Source organism: Syngnathus acus, chromosome 22 (assembly GCF_901709675.1).
Source record: "Syngnathus acus chromosome 22, fSynAcu1.2, whole genome shotgun sequence".
Taxonomy (NCBI): Eukaryota; Metazoa; Chordata; class Actinopteri; order Syngnathiformes; family Syngnathidae; genus Syngnathus; species Syngnathus acus.
This window is the reverse complement of record NC_051106.1, coordinates 8,187,994-8,206,679: the sequence shown is the minus strand read 5'-3', so window position 1 is coordinate 8,206,679 and position 18,686 is coordinate 8,187,994. Positions and strand designations below refer to the sequence as shown.

The 18,686-nt window shown below is 47.4% G+C and overlaps 2 protein-coding genes across 7 annotated transcripts; both read left to right on the top strand.

The window, feature by feature from the left end:
• Window positions 1-168: 168 nt before the first annotated feature.
• pacs2 (phosphofurin acidic cluster sorting protein 2) lies at window positions 169-12,834 on the top strand. 6 transcript variants are annotated; one of them, XM_037241182.1, is made up of 26 exons: window positions 170-533; window positions 6,710-6,797; window positions 6,881-6,970; window positions 7,069-7,194; window positions 7,263-7,425; window positions 7,529-7,602; window positions 7,675-7,755; window positions 7,902-7,961; window positions 8,043-8,197; window positions 8,273-8,363; window positions 8,441-8,500; window positions 8,571-8,695; window positions 8,755-8,887; window positions 8,948-9,052; window positions 9,120-9,226; window positions 9,438-9,592; window positions 9,667-9,777; window positions 9,921-10,029; window positions 10,284-10,316; window positions 10,635-10,679; window positions 11,177-11,219; window positions 11,315-11,357; window positions 11,486-11,621; window positions 11,702-11,928; window positions 12,049-12,162; window positions 12,347-12,834. In XM_037241182.1, the coding sequence occupies exons 1-26, from the start codon at window positions 415-417 to the stop codon at window positions 12,463-12,465; spliced, it is 2,712 nt and encodes a 903-aa protein (XP_037097077.1). In that variant the 5' UTR covers window positions 170-414; the 3' UTR covers window positions 12,466-12,834. The 6 variants fall into 6 exon arrangements, with proteins under 6 accessions (XP_037097076.1, XP_037097075.1, XP_037097077.1 ...); XM_037241183.1 differs by lacking the exon at window positions 10,284-10,316; XM_037241185.1 differs by lacking the exon at window positions 10,635-10,679.
• An 855-nt stretch (window positions 12,835-13,689) lies between these two features.
• Window positions 13,690-18,531, top strand: dcaf5 (ddb1 and cul4 associated factor 5). The gene is made up of 9 exons (XM_037241217.1): window positions 13,690-14,064; window positions 14,777-14,920; window positions 15,027-15,063; window positions 15,135-15,274; window positions 15,347-15,476; window positions 15,724-15,937; window positions 16,566-16,632; window positions 16,701-16,822; window positions 16,900-18,531. Exons 1-9 carry the CDS (start codon window positions 13,857-13,859, stop codon window positions 18,013-18,015), a joined length of 2,178 nt encoding a protein of 725 aa, XP_037097112.1. The 5' UTR covers window positions 13,690-13,856; the 3' UTR covers window positions 18,016-18,531.
• The last annotated feature ends 155 nt before the right edge of the window (window positions 18,532-18,686 follow it).

Below are 18,686 nucleotides of genomic sequence, written 5' to 3'. Positions count from 1 at the left end.
AAACAAGTGAATGTGGGTCAAATGTTGCCCAGGGGCAACAAACACGAAGGCGAGGTCTTACATTGTTTATTGTTATGTATTTCAAATATATATACGCCCCCCACCACCACACACACACACACACACTTGAAAACTCCGCCCCTCCCTTCTGGGCGCTCGCCCTTAATCGGCCTCATATGCGGGACGAGGAGCAGCGTGTTGGGCACAACAAGCCCCACGGTCACTGGCTCCTCGCCCCGCCCTCCCACCACACCGGCACCGCAGCTCCGCCGAGCAGAGCAACGAGGAGCTGGAGCGGAGAGACAACGAGGCTCGTCCACGAGTGTCGCACTCACGTGACCGAAGGACGCATCTCTTTTCCCGGACTCACGTCCAACACTTGAGGCAAGCGTGCACGAAGGCGACCCGGGAACTATGGCGGAGAGAAGTAGCCGGCTGAGCTTCCCCGGCAGCGGGGCTCTCAACAGACCGGTGCCGATGAATTTGTTCGCAACGTGGGAAATCGACGGCTCGTCTCCGAACTGCATCCCTCGGTAAGCCCTCCCCCGCACCTCATTCATGCGGCGGGCGTCCTTTTAAAACTTTAACCGCTGCAGTACTTGACCGGGCGGGGTGGTAATGGTGCCGATCCCCACGACTGGGGGCGCATGGGCCGCCTGCAGCAATGTGTTGTGATGGAGGCTTGCATGCATCTGGGCAGGATGCTACACACCCAAATGACCCCCCGCCGCCGCCGCCCCACCTTAGATTTAATACAACCCATAACATTTGATTTGATTTTAATCCATATTTTTTTATATAGATTCATTTGGATCAATCACCAATGTGCATCTCTGCCACACCATGACACATTTAATATGAGAATAGGACACTTTATTAGGAACACTTGCATCATCGAATGTGTCAAACATAAAGCTCGGGGGCTCGAACCAGCTCGCCCCATAATTTTCTTTGGCCCGTGAAAGCATGTGATGTGCGTTAAACAACTGATGCCGTTCTAAGTAAGTGGTTTGACAAAGTTCTTACATATGCTAAGCGAAGGTTTAAAACAAGTACATGAAACTCAAGGACCGTTATGGTAATTTAGCCGCATGGCTAATGATGCGAAGCTAATTTATGAGAAAGTCGTTCAACAACTTTTCTTGCACATTGTAAATTACAATTTAAAATGTGTATGATTAAAGTGCAAAGTTATGTATGATTCTCTAATCTTTTGGATAATTAAGCACTAAGTAAAAGTGGAAATTCACTCCGAGCACGCACTAGTTTAAGTGTGACCTTTCGGAAATGCCGTTTGGATAGTATAACAAAAAAAAAACAGTAAACTATACAGAGAACATTGAGTCTCACGCCCCCCGGTAAACGTTCATCTGTGGAGGTTGCTTGGCTGACTGATGCTCGAGACGCTCGGGACACTCGCTCTTTTGTCCACAAGGGATGCTCGAGCTGCGGGAATGCAGAGTAGGATGGCGGAGAAGGCGGCGAGAAGCTCTCTTTGTTTGGAAGCCATCCGCTTTTGTTGTTGCATCCAGGGAATCTACTCCGTAGGAAGGCACGCTGACGTTCGCATCTTGGTTTAGCTTTTGAGCGTGTTAGCATGATAGCTTTTCCTCTGATTCGGCCCAAAATGAGGTCGCATCGATGCTTCTCGTACACTTCCTGTCCTCCTAGCGAATCTTAATTATTATGTAAGAGCGACACGCTGACACAGCAAAGTCCTGGAGGACACACACACGGACACACTCGTGACTTTGCTCAAGTGCACTTATATTTGTTTCAATGCAATATACGGTAGAGCTTAGCACACATTCAGGTGTTTCTCCCTCCTTCCTCTTAGCCTTCATTTTCATCCTTCCTTCCCTTGGAGTTCATTTTTCATCCTTCCTTCCTTCTGCTTCTCCGCCTTTCTTGATTCCTGATATCCTTCCATCATTTCTGACCTCCTTGCCTTACTGACTTCCACAACACTTTTTTATGCCATCTATTCCTACCTGACCTCCTTTATTTCTTCCCCCTTTCTTCCCTCCTTCCTTGCACAACCTTACTTCTATCCTGAAACCATTTTTTCCCCTTCCTTGGTTTGATTTTTTTTATTTTGGGATGCTAACATGTAAGCACAGAATGCTAACAGCACATTCCACACAACTACTGAGTACATTGATTGTGCTTGCCATTAGCGGGATTTAAATATAATAATCTCCCTCCCCAGCCTCGACATTAAATGAACGTTTCCAGTCCACGCTCTGGGAAATAAAAAAAGTTGATTTGAACACTTGCAAATCTCCACTTGGCCGCGTTAGCAGATTAGCGGCAACTCTCACTAATGAACACTATTGTCCAAAATGGCTTTTTGCCCAATTGCTTCACTCAGCTTTTTTTTCTTTCTTTCTGCTGCTCCTGAAGCTGATATTATTCCTGAAGCAGGCCGTCCTCTTCTAATCACTCAAGACAATTCCACTTTCTTCTTCTTGGTCACAGTTTTGGAGTGATGTAATGGTCAGATATTGACGTTCTCATTTGGCACCTGTGCCTCCATTTTGATTCATTTCCTCAAATGTTCATTTGCCGTCTTTATGAGTTTTACACATTTGGTTTGTCGTATTTATTATTTAGCACTCGCGCTCGCTCGGTTTTTATAGTTTATGACCTGGAAGCTGCTTGATTTGTGTCCAAATGTTGACTTAACAGACATTAGTAATTGATGGGAGCACTATTTGGCAGGCTACTTTAGTATTTATCATAATAAGAATCTCTGTCTTCCGCCTGTTTTTGTTTTTGTTTTTTTGTGCTTGGCCCTGAAGCTCTTCATCTCGCCTCATTCATTTTTTATTCTACTGGAAAATATGAAGAATGCTCTCATGTCTCCTTGGGAGCCTTTCCAGATCGTATCGTTTTTCCCCAGATAAGCACACACGTGTGTGTTTGCGTGTGCGGGCATGCATGAGAGGCTAATTAAAAGGCGGCACAGTGAGACCACTGCCAAAAATATTCGAGATGAAAAGGAGCCTGGCACGAGGCCTTGGCGGCCTCCATCAATAAATGATGATGATGAGGTGCGTCTCCTTTGAGTCTTAATGGAGAAAAAGATTATAATGGTGATTTGCCCTCTTCTTAATGACTCTTTTTTTCCCCTCCGTTCTTTGTGCCTTTCTTCCCTTTTGTCATTCGAGGGGAAAAAGTGATTCATGAATAATGGAGCTACATTCAAATGAGTGTATGAAGAAATAAAACATTTTCCATCATTTTAAATCCTGAATCTTTTAGATGCTAATGTAAAATACATAATGACTTTTGTATTTTCGCAAATTGTGGTGTTGCAATGTGCTGCTAGGTAAAAAAAAAAAACACACACACCTTTGGCTTTAGCGTTTAATGATCCACTGACCCACAAACTCCTTGTAAGAGTTTCGACTTTGCCTCACTGACCCCGCCTGGTTATTATTATTGCTATAATTATTGCGTTTACGTTCGTGTCTGAGCTAAGTCACAAAAGTCCAGGTCCGAAGTGTCCGCTATCCTTGCCATATTTCACAGAGGATAAAGAATATATGCATGTTTACTTACCAGCATATCATTGTTTTTTTACGTGTGTGTTTGTGTTCCAGTGCAGAATCACCCATTCACAGACTTGTCCTGTCATGGCATATTTTTCTCTGGTCTGACAGGTTGGGCTTAAAATCTATTTTGGGCCACCATCCCACACACACACGTATACACACACACACACACACATGTGCAGAGCCAGCCTGTAAATCCCGCTGCTGAATATTGCATGAGCAGCTGAACACTGAAGCGCCGACAGCAGACGTCTGAATAATGTGGAGGAGCCACAGCTGATTGATTGCACACATTGTGTTTGTGTGTGTGTGTGTAGGTGTGTGTGTGTGGTCTGTGGTCACTTGTTTAACATCCTGTGTTCAACACGTATTGTTAGCGACTTAGCAAGTAGCTCAGAACACAAGTGTGTTCCAATATTCTTGGAAGTGTGCGCATGTGTGTGTGTGTGTGTGTGTGTGTTTCACGTTAAGATTCTCACATGAAAGCACTCCGCCACGCAGACTTTTGAATAGTTGAAATACTCGTACTCGCTGAACTCTCTCCCATGCTGGTGTCTTTAAATTTGACAGTTTAATTTTTTTTTTCACCCAGCGAGTCAAGACACACTTGTTGCTAGGCAGAATTCACAATTGTGGGCCTTGAATAAAATATAATCAAATATAAAACCAGAGAATGTACAGAAATAAATTGGTTCATGGATTGTGTGCCTTGAAGGGGCAAAAAAAAAAAAAAATGTCGACAGAACACACATCTTTAAGTCAGATGAAATGATTTCTCCTGCTGTATGTCGATTTTTACGTAATTTGGTGTTCCACGGATTCCGCCTGACAATAAACCGGTGACTTAGAGTACAGCTCATCTCAATTAAAAAGACATTTTACCCGAGAACACCGAGCACTTGGTTCGTACGCTTTGATTTTTTGCGTGGATTTCCAGGGTTACCATGGGAATCATCTGCTGATGTAGGTTAACAAGTGCACATCCATTATGGGTAAAGTGGAGCGTGTGTGTGTGTGTGTGTGAGTGAGAGATGCATTAGGAGCTACTGTACTTTGATGTGTTTGTTACACGGATGCTCGGACAAGAGAGCGCGTCCAGTTATTTGACGTGAACGTGCGTCATATTTTATTGAGCGAAAGGTCAACATAGCCTCTGACTCTTGAAACAAAAAAAAATCAAATGAATGGAAATACAATAATCTGTTCCAGCCTGCCCCATGTTAATTTTTTTTTAGCATTCTATAATACTTAAGATAAAGGTAGAGTAAAAAGATCATTCAATATAATTTCAATATTTGTCTGTTGTGCCTGCCTTGGCCACCAGGAGGCAGTATAATACACACACGCAAAGAAGAATGCGCAACATACTTGTCATGTAATTGCCAATTAAAAAACATCCATATTGCCCAGTAGAACTCAAGTGAACGAATCCCCTACACACTCTCCGTCCTTTCTTTTTTTTCCGTGGTCATGTGCATGGCAGCTATTTCGCGTGCCTTCACGTCGGGTGTTGCGTTTCCGTGAATCAGATCCCACTTAGTCCGCTCGGCGACGTTCCTCGCGAACCCGAAAGGTCGGACCGCTTGAAACACGATTCTTTGTGATCGATGGAAAAAAAAACGCTGACGACATGAAATGCTCACCGAAGGACGACCGAGACGTTTTTGTCATTTAGATGAATTAAAAAAGGGCATCTGACTAAATTAAAATGGCGTCGTTGTCATAGCTTAGCATGAAGTTTAACACACACGGTCAAATGTGCATCCCAAATTGTTCGTTCAGTGTATCGTGTGACTCGGAGGTTGCATAATCTTCAGAAAAGCATCACGCTGACCTCAGCAAAGGCTCGCAAGGCCATGTGTCCTTTGGAGGGGGCAGTGTGTGTGTGTGTGTGTGTGAAAAAAATTCAGCAGCTGTCTAGTGCGTGCGACACGGAACAAAGCGCAGCCCAAACGGAACAGATGGGAGTCACACTGCAAGTTTTGATTGGCCGACGATTAATTGATTCAACGTGGATCCAACGATTAATCGTTGCGCCTCTTCGTCACGTTATAGTTAATGAAGGAAACATTCTGTCCATTCCAAAACAAAGAACAACATCTAAGCCCAAACGTGACTGGAAGACATTTAGCTCCGTCCGCCTTCACATCCTGATCCAGACCGGCACGGCACTCGGAACCAGAACACAGAATGCGCCTATTGTCAGGACAATGTGTGCCTTGACGGGGGCCGGTGGCGGCGGCCGTGCCTGGGCCTTCTCTGGGGCTGACGCACCGCAGTCCTGCTGGCAGAAAGGTCGCCATTGAAAGCTGCCTCAAACCTGCCATTGTCAACCCGATTGTCTCAATGTTTGCTTTTTCTCGTCATTGGGATCCAACGCATTGAGGATTTTTTCCACCGCACGCGTTAAGTGAATGATTCTTCAAATAAATCTGGAGACAGATTCCGTTTATGTCAGGCCACCCTGTCGTTTCTCCGCTTGTTGGCAAGGAAACGGCTTTCTGCCGATGGGGAAAGGATTCGCTGGCCAATGTTTAATCAGCGAGGTCAGTGGTCCAAAGTGCACCGTGGGGGGGGGCTCTCAAAAGGAGATGATTCATGCTGAGCCTCTTGGAATAATTTAGTCGAAGAGAAGCAAAGGGTTCTTCCAGCTTTAACTTTTGTCTCATGGAGGAAGTGTTTCAAAACACCCCCAAAGTCCCACTCGCTGCCTCACACAGACAATGCCAACCCCCGGGCCGGACCCCCTCCACGGTCCTCCCCAGGGTGCCCATTTGGCACAAACTTCAGGCCCAGGAAACTGCCACTACGTTGTCTTCATTTATGTGATTGAGTGAAGTTATTTAAATGCTTTTTTGCAGTTTTTTTGCTGTTTATGATTTTTTTTTTTATATTAAATTGCAATGAATATATGGTTTTCTTTTTTTATTTCATCTCTACTATTATCATTGATTTATTTGGACTATTCCTTAGTTTTAGGAATTATATTAATATTATTTATGTTATTAATTATGATTTTTGTCATTCTAGTTTTGTCATGAAATAAAAACTCATGAATGGTTTGCTGGCGCAAGGAATAACAGTGCCCTCTGTTGAGACGTTTAGGTACTGCAACGACGTGTTTGCTGACACGATGACCTTTTTCCCATCAGGCTTTGCAGTCTGACTCTGAAAAAACTGGTGGTGCTCAGAGAACTAGACAAGGAGCTCATCTCTGTGGTCATCGCCGTCAAAATTCAAGTAGGAATACGCACACGGATGTGCAATGAATGAGTTAAAAAATGCAAAACAGGAGGTGTGGTTGTGCGTGTGTGCGTTTCCAGGGATCCAAGCGCATCTTGAGGTCCCACGAGATCGTGCTGCCGCCCAGCGGGTCTGTGGAGACAGACCTGGCCCTCACCTTTTCGCTGCAGGTGTGATGACATCATATCGTCCAGTACAATTGGAATTCAAAGACCGGAAATATTTCCGAGTGACTGGTTGTTGACGTTTTACGTTCCTCCTCCATCAGTACCCTCACTTCCTGAAGCGCGAGGGCAACAAGCTTCAAATTCTGCTGCAGAGACGCAAACGCTACAAGAACCGCACCATCCTGGGTTACAAGACGCTGGCTGTGGGCTCCATCGACATGGCCGAGGTAGCGACATCTGCTCAGGTTCCACCTTGATGAAGACCCAGATTGTGACATTTTATGTCGCGACCCAGGTGATGCAGCATCCGACGGAGGGGGGCCAGGTGCTACCTCTCTGCAGCCACCAGAAGGAGCTTCTAGGGAAGGTGGCTGAGATCTGGATATTCTCGCTCTCCAGCCAGCCCATCGATCATGAGGACGGCAGCCTGCAGGCCGGACACAAGATCAAATGCTCCGGTACCACCTTCAGTGTTAGCATGTTAGCATTGTGTCAGTTGTCCAAATGCTTGAGGAAATCAGATGGTCCACCAGCTGCCCACTTCTTTATCTTCTTGCTCAGACAACTACTCAGAGGAGGAATACGAGAGCTTCTCCTCAGAGCAGGAGGCCAGCGACGATGCGGCTCAGGCTCAGGTGAGATTGTCTAGAATCGATCAACACGGAGTGAAGTGAAATCATTTTTCTGAGTATTTTGGTGCTCTTCAGGATCTGGAAGATGATGACTATGATGTGAGGAAACCAAAGAAGCAGAGAAGGTCCATCGTCAGAACGGCATCCATGACAAGAGTAAGTAAAAAATAAACAAAAATGAAGCTAATCAATATTTAAGGACTGAAATTAAGCTCGCGCTAAAGCTACAGCTAAGGGTAAACAAACTGTCAGCTAAAGCTAAGGTGTGCGGACTTATGTGTGTTCATTGTGTGCTCTTTTAGCAGCAAAACTTCAAGCAGCGAGTTGTCGCTCTCCTCAAGAGGTTCCGAGTGTCTGACGAGGTGACCCGACACTTTGGGATAATGAAGTTGACACTACTGGGCCATCAGGCGGTTACTAACCGTGTGTGTGTTTCTACTGAGGTTCTGGACTCGGAGCAGGATCCAGCCGAGGTTCCTCCTGAGGTGGAGGAGGAAGATCTGGACCTGGATAGTATTGAATTCGACAACCCCAGCGATAGCGGACCTGAGCTGGATGACGATGACAGCGTCCTCAGCACACCCAAACCCAAACTCAAGTGAGGATGTGGATGATACAGTATGACCGATTCTTTTTCCGATACGGAGTTTAAAAAGTTCATGTTCTGTTTCAGGCCGTATTTTGAGGGGATGTCCCTGTCCAGCTCGCAGACGGAAATCGGAAGCATCCACAGCAGCCGCAGCCACCGCGAGCCCCCCAGCCCGGTCAGAGCGTCCGTCAATATGTCCATCGTCAATCAATCAATCGTATTCATAGTCATACGTTTGTGCGCCGATTCCAGATGGAGCCCGATAAAAACAAATGCGTTGGTGAGGACAACGTGTCTGACAATGTCTCCGATGTGAGTGTATACACACACACACACACACACGTTGATCAATATTATTGGAAGCGATTCCGATTTTTCTCAGGAGCAACCAGAGGCGGTGACGCCGACCACCGAGTTGGAGATGGACAACATGGACACGTTCTTGGACAGGCTTCCTCCGAGTGGCAAGATGACCAAGACGGAGTCGCTCATTATTTCGTCTAACAGGTAAACAAATCGATTATTTATCATTACGCTGGGAGCTAAAGTATGTTTGTCTTTTCCAGACAGGAGCCCAAGATGGCGGGCCGGCGAGGTCGCAGCACGTCGCTGAAGGAGCGCCAGGCCAGCAGGCCTCAAAACGAACGGGCCAACAGTTTGGACAACGAGCGGGCGCTGGACACTCGCAGCCATCTGCAAGTAAGCGCACACAAAATTAGCACGTCGGAAACGCGCCTAAAGCGAACCTTCTTCGTGCAGATCCCCAGGAAGACGGTGTACGATCAGCTCAACCATATCCTGGTGTCGGACAACCAGCTTCCCGATAGCATCATCCTCATCAACACGTCCGACTGGCAGGGCCAGGTGAGCTCGCCCGCTGAATTCTCTTAGGACGTTCCTGTTCCGAACGTACCTTCTGCTCTCCCTTCAGTACTTGTCGGACGTGCTCCAGAACCACCACTTGCCCGTGGTGTGTACCTGCACCACGGCCGACATCCAGGCGGCGTTCAACACCATCGTGTCCCGCATACAGAGATTGTGAGCCTTTTTTTTTTTGCTCCCTGCTTCCTTTTTGCTTGTTGCTAGGCAGAATATTTAGGGGCTCACTCATAACCGCCCTTGACCAATCAAATACATCCCAGGCTTTTTGAATGGCTGCTGAAATCTTTGTTTAATGAATCACCGCTTTGTATTAAACAGAAAATAATTTCAAAAAATGAATTTTTGATTGGAATCATTTTATGCGCAGCTGCAACTGTAACTCTCAGACGCCGGTCCCCATCAAGGTGGCGGTGGCCGGCGCGCAGCACTACCTCAGCGCCGTGCTCCGCCTCTTTGTGGACCACCTGACCCACAAGACCCCCGACTGGCTGGGCTACATGCGCTTCCTCATCATCCCGCTGGGTGCGTCCCACATTTCACTCTTCTAATGATGAACATTCTTTTGAATATGAAACAACCTTTGTGGGTGCGTTCAGGTGCACACCCCGTGTCCAAGTATCTGGGCGCCATGGACTACCGATACAACGCTTTGTTCCAGGACGCCGCCTGGAAGGACCTCTTTCACAAACCTGAGGCTCCTGTCATCGGTAAGGATTTCCCTAGTCCAATGTTTGGACTCCTGAAGACGGATTTTGTAGCTAACCATCTCAAAGAAGTATTTGCAGGGTGTCCCGGAAGATACATAATGACACTTGGATATTGTATTGATGTCAACTATGTGTGTGCGCAGTCCAGGAAAGTCCAGACGTGGTTTCTCGGGTGACGCAGTACATGCTGGGCGCCAACGGAGCCCACCAGCTTCCTATCGCCGAAGCTATGCTCACGTACAAACAAAAAAGGTATTTTGATTATTCTTAGCTGTTCCTAATATTTGGGTCCATCTTTATAAAGGCCGCAATGTTTTTAAAAGCTTGTGCAGGTGTACCTGATGAATAGTCCGGTGAATGTTTATTTTGGGGAATTATTTAAAAAAAAAAAAAAGTTAATGATGAGCGTGTTTGTGTGTGTCTATCATTGTGTGCGTGCGCAAATAACATTTGTGTGCTTTGTCTCGTTGTTATTTTTTCTTTTGTGACTTTTTTTGTTTTCGAAGGAAAAAGAGCTTTCATTTCGATTTTTCCGTCAGGTATTGTGCGCCATTTTCAGTTGCTCTCTCACGCCGCCTCGTCAGTCATGTTCCCTCTCCCATCCGTGTGTGCGTTTGTGTTGCGCGCATTTGCGTGTGGGTGCTGCCGCCATTTTCCGTCCACTTTCTCAATTCTTGTAAAGTGACGGTCATAGTTTGGGGAGAGAAAAGTTGTCATATCACGAGAATAGTCCTAACTTTGCATGTGCTTCTTTAACTACATCACGATGCATCTTGTTGCTAGGCAACTGTGGGCTGTACATTCAGCTTGTGTTCTTCTTCTGTGCCCCCCCCCCCTCCCCTTTCACTTTTGTATAGCCTGTCAATTTCTTCCCTGGGGGGGCGATGGCAGGTGTCTTCAAGGCAAGAGCAACAACCTCTCACCTCATCTTTCCTCTTTTGGCTATTTTTCCGCTGGGGAAAATAGCACATGGCGTGATAGCCGTAGAAGTAGAGAGGTTCTTGCTTTATTTTTTATTTAGGCTCGCTGCACTTTCCCCTTTCGTGTTTGCCGTACGCCTTGCTTGGAGGAGGTCACGTGACTCCGCATTGATTGGCGGCCAGTCGGCATGTTGAAGTTGCTCACCGGGTCATAATATTAGGGACACCGTGTAAATCAAATCCCGGGAATATTTAAAGCACCGTTAGATTTTCTTTGAATTCATTTATCACATTTACGTCATTTGTGTTATTCGATGGTGTAGGTGTCCCTAATATTATGACCCATGTGTGAAATTGAAGTAATCTTCGATAGCTTTGGTTCCCTCCGCCTTGCCTTTGCTTTTAGCGCCTCTTTCTTGCAGTAGATTGAAATCCATAAAATGTCATCCAGCCCTTTAATTCTTATTTTTTCACCGCAGCCCCGACGAGGACTCGTGTCAGAAATTCATCCCGTTTGTTGGCGTGAGTAATGCCCCCCCCCCACCTTGTCATGTGGCACTGAATTGACCATTCAGATGCTGACTTCTCCTTTCTGTGTCATCTTGTCAATCCTGCAGATGGTTAAAGTGGGAATAGTTGAGCAAACATCAGCAACTGCAGGCAAGCGTTTTTTTCCCATGTTATTGTAATTCATGAATTATTTTTCGATTATTGCTAGCTGCACTTCAAGTTAGTTACTGTTAGTGAAGTCGATAAACTCACTTAATAAGCGACTTCCTCCTCTGAAGGCGACTCGGATGACGCGGCGCCCGCCGGCTCCTCCCTCCTACTCGCCTCGCCGCCTCAAGTGCCGCCGACGCTCAAAGAGGTGTCGCCCACCCCGCCCTCCTCGCCGTCCGTCAACACGAGTTTCTGCCTGTACAGGTCAGGCCGTGTTCGAAGCGGTTTTTGAGTTCTTCTCACGATTACCAGCTAGCTTAATTTATGCATGATGTCACTTTCAGCCCCGGGAGTCAAGCGGAGCTGATGGGTCTTCAGGTGGACTACTGGGTGGCAGATAGAAAGAAAGACTTGGAGAAGCGCGACTCCTCCTCAATCTCCGCCGCTAAGAATACGCTCAAGTGCAATTTCCGCTCGCTGCAGGTCAGCCGGCTGCCCGCGGGGGGCGCCGAGCCCGGCACCCTGCCCGCCATGTCCATGACGGTGGTGACCAAGGAGAAGAATAAGAAAGGTGAAGCACAAAAAATGTTCAGTTTTTCATGTTAATTCAAGAGCAAAGACAAAAACAAAGATGTAGAAAGTCAAGAAAAACACAAATTAAAAAAGTTAAGAGCTTGTTGTGTTGTTGCAGTGATGTTCCTACCAAAGAAGAGCAAAGACAAGGAGGTGGAGTCCAAGAGTCAGGTGATCGACGGCATCAGTCGTCTCATCTGCACCGCCAAGCACCAGCACAACATGTTGACAGGTAACGTGTCATTCACTCGAAACAACAAAAAATAATTTTATAACTCATCATACTTGTCAAAAAGATTTTATGCATTAATTTATTTTGAAGATGCATTATTTGTCCCATTCTGTATACTTTAATAATATTTTTTTGGATTGTTTTACCTTTTGAGTGAGCCGCGTTGTGTTTGTTTGTGGGTCAGTGTCGATCGACGGCGTGGAGTGGAACGACGTCAAGTTTTTCCAGCTGGCGGCGCAGTGGTCGTCACACGTCAAACATTTCCCCATCGCCGTCTTCGGCCACGCCAAAGGCCCCTACTAAGCGCCCTCCTCGCCCTCGTGCCAACCCGTTTAACCAACTTTTATGTCATCTGTGTCGTATCTTTGTTTTTAATCCATGCTACAACCTCGGCTTTGTTATTGTTTTTTTTAGATGAATAACACTCAAGCTAAATGCTAATCTCGCATCCAAAATGGACGCCGTGGCACTGAAAGCACACTCTGCACACGAATGAAGGGTATATATATTTAAAAAAGAAAGTTGTGAAAAGACTGAAAGTATTTTTATGCCGGGAAACATTAGATAACATGTGCAATAGTAGATATAATTAGACATAAAGGGGACATATTATGGAAAATTGCTTTTTTTAATGGTTTGTACACACAAAATTAAACAACCAAGTAAGTCTTTAATTCTCCGCCAATTTTTGAAACTGTCTCCAACTGTGATAACGCCATTCCAAATCATTTCGCCGCTGTGATGTCACAATTTGATGAGTCGGGAGGTTTTTATTGTAACCAAATCAGATCCAGCAGTATTGAGAAGTGTTTTAAATGGTAACAATTTGCGTAATATGTCTCCTTTAAAGCAACAAATAGCACAACGCAAGCTACGACTTTACAACGTTAAAAGCAGAATTTTTCATTTGCGACTTCGACACTCCCGCAGATGTCACTTTGAAGCAGTGTGTGTGTGTGTGTTTGAGTGTGTTGACCGGATGACATCACATAGATACCATCATTAAATGTAAACTGTATCGTGGCAAGTTGGCAACTACTTTTGTAGTGCGTCGTGTGACATAAATCACATTTGAGTGGCGTACAAGGCGCATATGTCTTTTTATTGTATTTGTTGGCAGATTCTTGATAAGTGCCTACATTTATTTCATCAAGTCACCAGTTTGAACATCCCGGTGCTGATTGTGCTTTAAGGACAACTCGATGCACTGCATGATTGTATACGTATGTGCACTCATAAAAAAAAAACACTAAATACAGTAAAGCCCTTTTTTCAACATTTGTTTTTTCTTTGGTTGAAACCACTGTCATCCCAAAAATCTCTATGTAATAAAACTACTACACACTAAAACTTGCTGTAGTGGCAATTTTTTTTATTATTTACTACAGTACAATAATTTAATAAATGTTTGCTAAAATTATTCCAATTTTAAAAGAGTTCAAATGCACAACGAGCCAATAAATATGTATTTTTTTTGTCATCTTCACGGTGGTGTTGATGCAAGTGGGAGGAGGGACGCTAGGGGGAGGGGGGTCCTCCACTCCAGCGACCGGAGTGGGAACCCTTCGCTCGGACTGCCATATCTCCACAGCCTCCGCCACAACAATGAGCACCACGCCGGGCTACGGGTGTCACATGTTGGCCAGCAGATGAAGAGTGTTCACGGAGCTTGGTAGTCACCCACCACCGCTGTCATGAAAGAGCTGAAGGGCTGCGGTATGCGCTCTTCGGTGGGCTTTCTGTCCCGCCGCCGGTTGACGGGGCATCCGCTGATGAAGGACGAGTTCCAGCGGCGCAGGTTGGCCGGTTGCACCAGCCTGTACAAGAAGGACATGCTCGGACACTTTGGCTGCGTCAACGCCATCGAATTCTCCAACAACGGCGGCGAGTGGCTGGTGTCCGGTGGGTAACCCACAACCGGGCAAACTTTGCTAGCATGCGAAGGAAAGCGGCTGCTTCGTAGTGCTAGTTAGCTTAGCATGCTAAGACAACTAGCAACCTAGCATTCTAGGCTTTCTTACGTGTGCCCGTTAGCTTAGCTTTTATAACGTCAACACATTGACTTCACATGAACCGGGCGGTGGGTGTTTGTCAGCCCGGCTGGGTGAAGCTCTTTATGCCGCCCCAAAGTGCTCTCGTAGCCGCCCACGTATGCCGCCATGCTAGCATAATAGTGTTTTGACGTGGCTAACAATAGTCGTGTGGGCCTCTTGGTAACATGACAGGCATGACATGTAACCATGTTGACTGCTTTATTATGATGATAGAATGGTTCAACACAAGTATTGTTTTAATTCATTTATTTAAGTAGAAGTGAAAAATAGTGCAGCCTGAACTTTATGCCTTTGTACCTTAACTTCTAAACTTGACTTACATCTATTTCCAGAGATGGCTGATGTGCTCAGTGTATGTTCTAAGTGACAATACAAATACTCGAGTAAATTCAGACTGGAACTGTTTTGAGTCCTCATGGAAAAGTTAAAAAGTACAAACTTGGACTCTGAAGTTCTGATAATGTGTTTAACAAAGGGGGGGAAAGGAGAAGTAGTGATTCATATCATTTACTTAAATAGAAGTTGGGAAATCTGTGGCGACACCGATTTGTTTTTTGCAGGCGGAGATGACCGGCGGGTGCTCTTGTGGAACATGGGAGAAGCCCTCCACGCTCGCTCCAAGCCACTCAAGCTAAAGGGAGAACATTTGTCCAACATCTTCTGCCTCGCCTTTGATAGCAGCAACAAGAGGGTCTTCTCAGGAGGTAATGCGCATCCCAGCGGCGCCTTTCACGCTACTCCGTGGAATTTCATTTCTGCCTTCATTTCGACTTCACCGCTGACGTTTCTGTTTTTCTTTCTTCGGAACAGGAAACGACGAGCAGGTGATTCTTCACGACGTGGAGCGGTACGTAATGGTAAAAATTAGCCCGTAAGCTCGTGATGAAAACACATAATTGTTTATCGCTGCTGTCACAGGCGGGAGACGCTCAACGTGTTCTTGCACATCGACGCCGTGTACAGCCTCTCGGTCAGCCCCGTAAACGACAACGTCTTCGCCAGCTCGTCCGACGACGGCCGCGTCCTCATCTGGGACACGCGAGAGCCGCCGTACGGAGGTATCGTGTGATCCGTCGTGGTGCTCTGGTCCACAACGTGTATTTTGAATGTCCTTTCTTTACCATCTCCAGAACCGTTTTGCCTGGCCAATTACTCGTCGGCCTTTCACAGCGTGATGTTTAACCCGGTGGAGCCTCGGCTGCTGGCCACCGCCAACTCCAAAGAAGGCGTCGGGCTGTGGGACATCCGCAAGCCTCGCAGGTGAGAACGTCATCCCTCAAGATGAGTTCATCATGATTTGAGTGTCCACTTTTTGTTGGAAGTTTTGCTGTGCCCAATGGTACCTCATAAAGTGTCCACTAGGTGGCACTGTCTCCCTATTTAATAAGCTGTTATCAGCTGACTGTTTTCAAGCAACAAGGTGCGAATGGAGTGATGACGTCACAGCCATCAGGAGCTTAAGAGCATTTCTGTCATTAAATAGCGTCCTGCTAATTGTCGTCCTCAGCACGCTGCTGCGCTACGGCGGCAGCATGTCGCTGCAGAGCGCCATGAGCGTGCGATTCAACAGCACGGGCACGCAGCTGCTGGCGCTGCGCCGCCGCCTGCCGCCCGTCCTCTACGAGCTGCACTCGCGCCTGCCCAGCTTTCAGTTCGACAACCAGGGCTACTTCAACTACTGCACCATGAAAAGCTGCTGCTTTGCCGGAGACCGCGATCAGGTGGGGCGCCGCCGCTCTCGGATCTCGTTTCAAATCACGCACCACGAAGGCGCCGCCGCCGAGTTGAAGACGAGTGACTTTTTCGCAAGATCGATTAGTCTGTTTGTACTTCTCCTTTGTATGCAGACATTTTGTTTTGAGGGTTTAAAGAAAAAAGTCACTCTTTTTTTACGTGTCTCACGGGACGGGACGCCATAACACACCGCAGAGCTTCTCTCCGCGGTGACAACACAGAAAAAAAAGAAAAAAAACACCCACGTAGAGACAAGGCCAATGTTTCACCGGGAAAATAATAAAACATTGATCAGAGGCGGCGGAAGACTCCACGCCTGATACGCAAAGAGTCAGAAGCGGAGGTCAATTGAAGAGATTTGTCAGAAAAGTGGCATCTTGACTCTGTTGTGTTCACGGGAAGACAAATGAAGAAGAAAAAATAAATCATCCCCGCTAGTCTTCCATCCTCACGTCGCCCACGTGTTTACTGGCGGCCTTCACACGAGCCTCAGCTGCTTACAAAACACGGCAGCAACCTTTGAATTCGGCTAAGACGCCGCCAGGAAGCCGCTCAAATTCCACATTCACACTGTGAGCTTCGTACTACATCCTGACCCGGTTTGTGTGTCCTTAGTACATCCTGTCCGGCTCGGATGACTTTAACCTCTACATGTGGAAAATCCCCAAGGACCCCGAAACGGGTGAGTTATTTGTTGACGCCTCTCTGCGGCAAAAGCGACAACTTCTGCTAATACGTTTCGCTGTGCAGGCGGACGCGTGGTGAACGGCGCCTTCATGGTCCTCAAAGGCCACCGCTCCATCGTCAACCAGGTCCGCTTCAACCCGCATACGTACATGATCTGCTCCTCTGGCGTGGAAAAGGTCATCAAGGTGAGTGAAGATGAAAGATATTAATTAATTAGATATAAATTTTGTTTACAAATGAAGTGTTGTATTTGTGTATCTAGGTTTGGAGTCCTTACCAGCAGCCCGACAGCCTGGGTGATCTGGACGGCTGCGTGGAGGACACGTGCCGCAGCCTGTACACGCACGAGGAGTACATCAGCCTGGTGCTGAACAGCGGCAGCGGCCTGTCGCACGACTACGTCAGCCAGTCCATTCAGGAGGACCCGCGCATGATGGCCTTTTTCGATTCGCTGGTGCGCCGCGAGCTCGAGGGATGGAGTTCCGATTCGGACTCGGACCTGAGCGAGGACGCCATCATGCAGCTGCACGCTCGCGGCCGTCGCCCCACCCGAGCGGCGACGGCAGCGGCGGCCGCCGCCACGGGCGTGGACGAGGCTGAAGTCGGAGCGGAGGACTCTGATAATTCCAGCTCGGGAGGGGACGACGAGGAGCGCTCCAGGAGACAGAGCAGCAGGCCGCCATCAGTTTTTTTGACAAACGACGACTCCGATTCGGACAGCGCGTTTTGGCTGGACCCGATGCCGCGCCCACGCTCGCCGAGCCCGCGCGATTACGCCACCTTGTCCATCCCCTCGTCCACCTCGCCCTCACTGCCCGCCGGCGCCTCCAGTTCCTCGGCCAGCGCCTCCAGCTCCAGCAGCGAGGACGACGAGCGGCGCAGTGCCGTGCGGCGGCGCAACGTAGCCAGGCGGCAACGCATGCGCGTGGCCTCGCGCGCCGGCGAGCTGACCGACCCCGCCGGCCAAGCCTTGTTCTCCGCCATCGACTCGTGCAGCTACCCGTCCATCTCCATCCACGACTTGACGTCCTCGGAGGAGGAGGCGTCGGAACGAGACGGCGGGAAACGCCGCCTGAGCCTGTCGGATTTGGTGTGCGGCAGCCCGGTGATGTCGCCCGAGACTCGGGAGGACGCGAGCGAGCCGGCGGCGGGGCGTCACGGCAGGACTGAGGCCATCTCGGACGATGGAGACGGAGAGGCGGAAACGAACGGGCGCCACCGAGACGCCGCTGCCGGACAGCCGGAGCGCGAGGCCGGCGTGGCGGAGGCGGCGGACACGAGGACGGGAGAAAGGCTCAAAGTCGCCACGCAGAAGCGGACTCATGCGGGATCAGAAGAGGGTGAGTGCGGCTCCTCAGAGAAGAAGCTCAAAACATAGTCGCCATTTTTCTTCTTTCCAGTCGGCATTTCCTTTTTTGGAGGTCATGTGACTTTAAAAAAAAAAAAAAGACAGGAAGTGACGTTCGTGATTTCTCTTTTTGGTAAGATTGACTCATTCACTAATTACTACGTTTGAGTGGAATCTTGATACTGAAGTGGGTTGAGTTACTCCATTTAGACAAAAAAAAGTTTTTTCTAAATGTAACTCTAACTCATTTTGATATACTTTCATGGCGCAGAAATTGATTAGGGACATAGGGAATGAGTGAATGATTCCCAACACTGCCATTTTGTTTTTTTAGTACCAAGAAGGAAAGTTATTGATTTGGACACGGCGCACAAAGTGACTTGCCATTTTATTTCAAGTGTTTGACGTCAAGCGTGCACGTTTTTTTTTTTTTTTTCTTAATGTTGAAGGCGTCAAGAAGAACGCATTTGTGTTTAGAACATTACAAGACAGACGTGTTGTTTTCTGTCAATAAAAGGACTGGCTCATTCTCCAGCCCAAACTCTTTCTTTGGCTCTTTCGTCATTGTAAAATGATGGTTTCCTGGCGGCGTTTCCTCGATGACCTCCTTATTCTCTAAGAAACTCGTTTTATTTTGACTTTGCTTGAATTGACTTTTCTTCCTTCCAATACCCTTTTAAAATCCGTAGCTCGACTGGAAT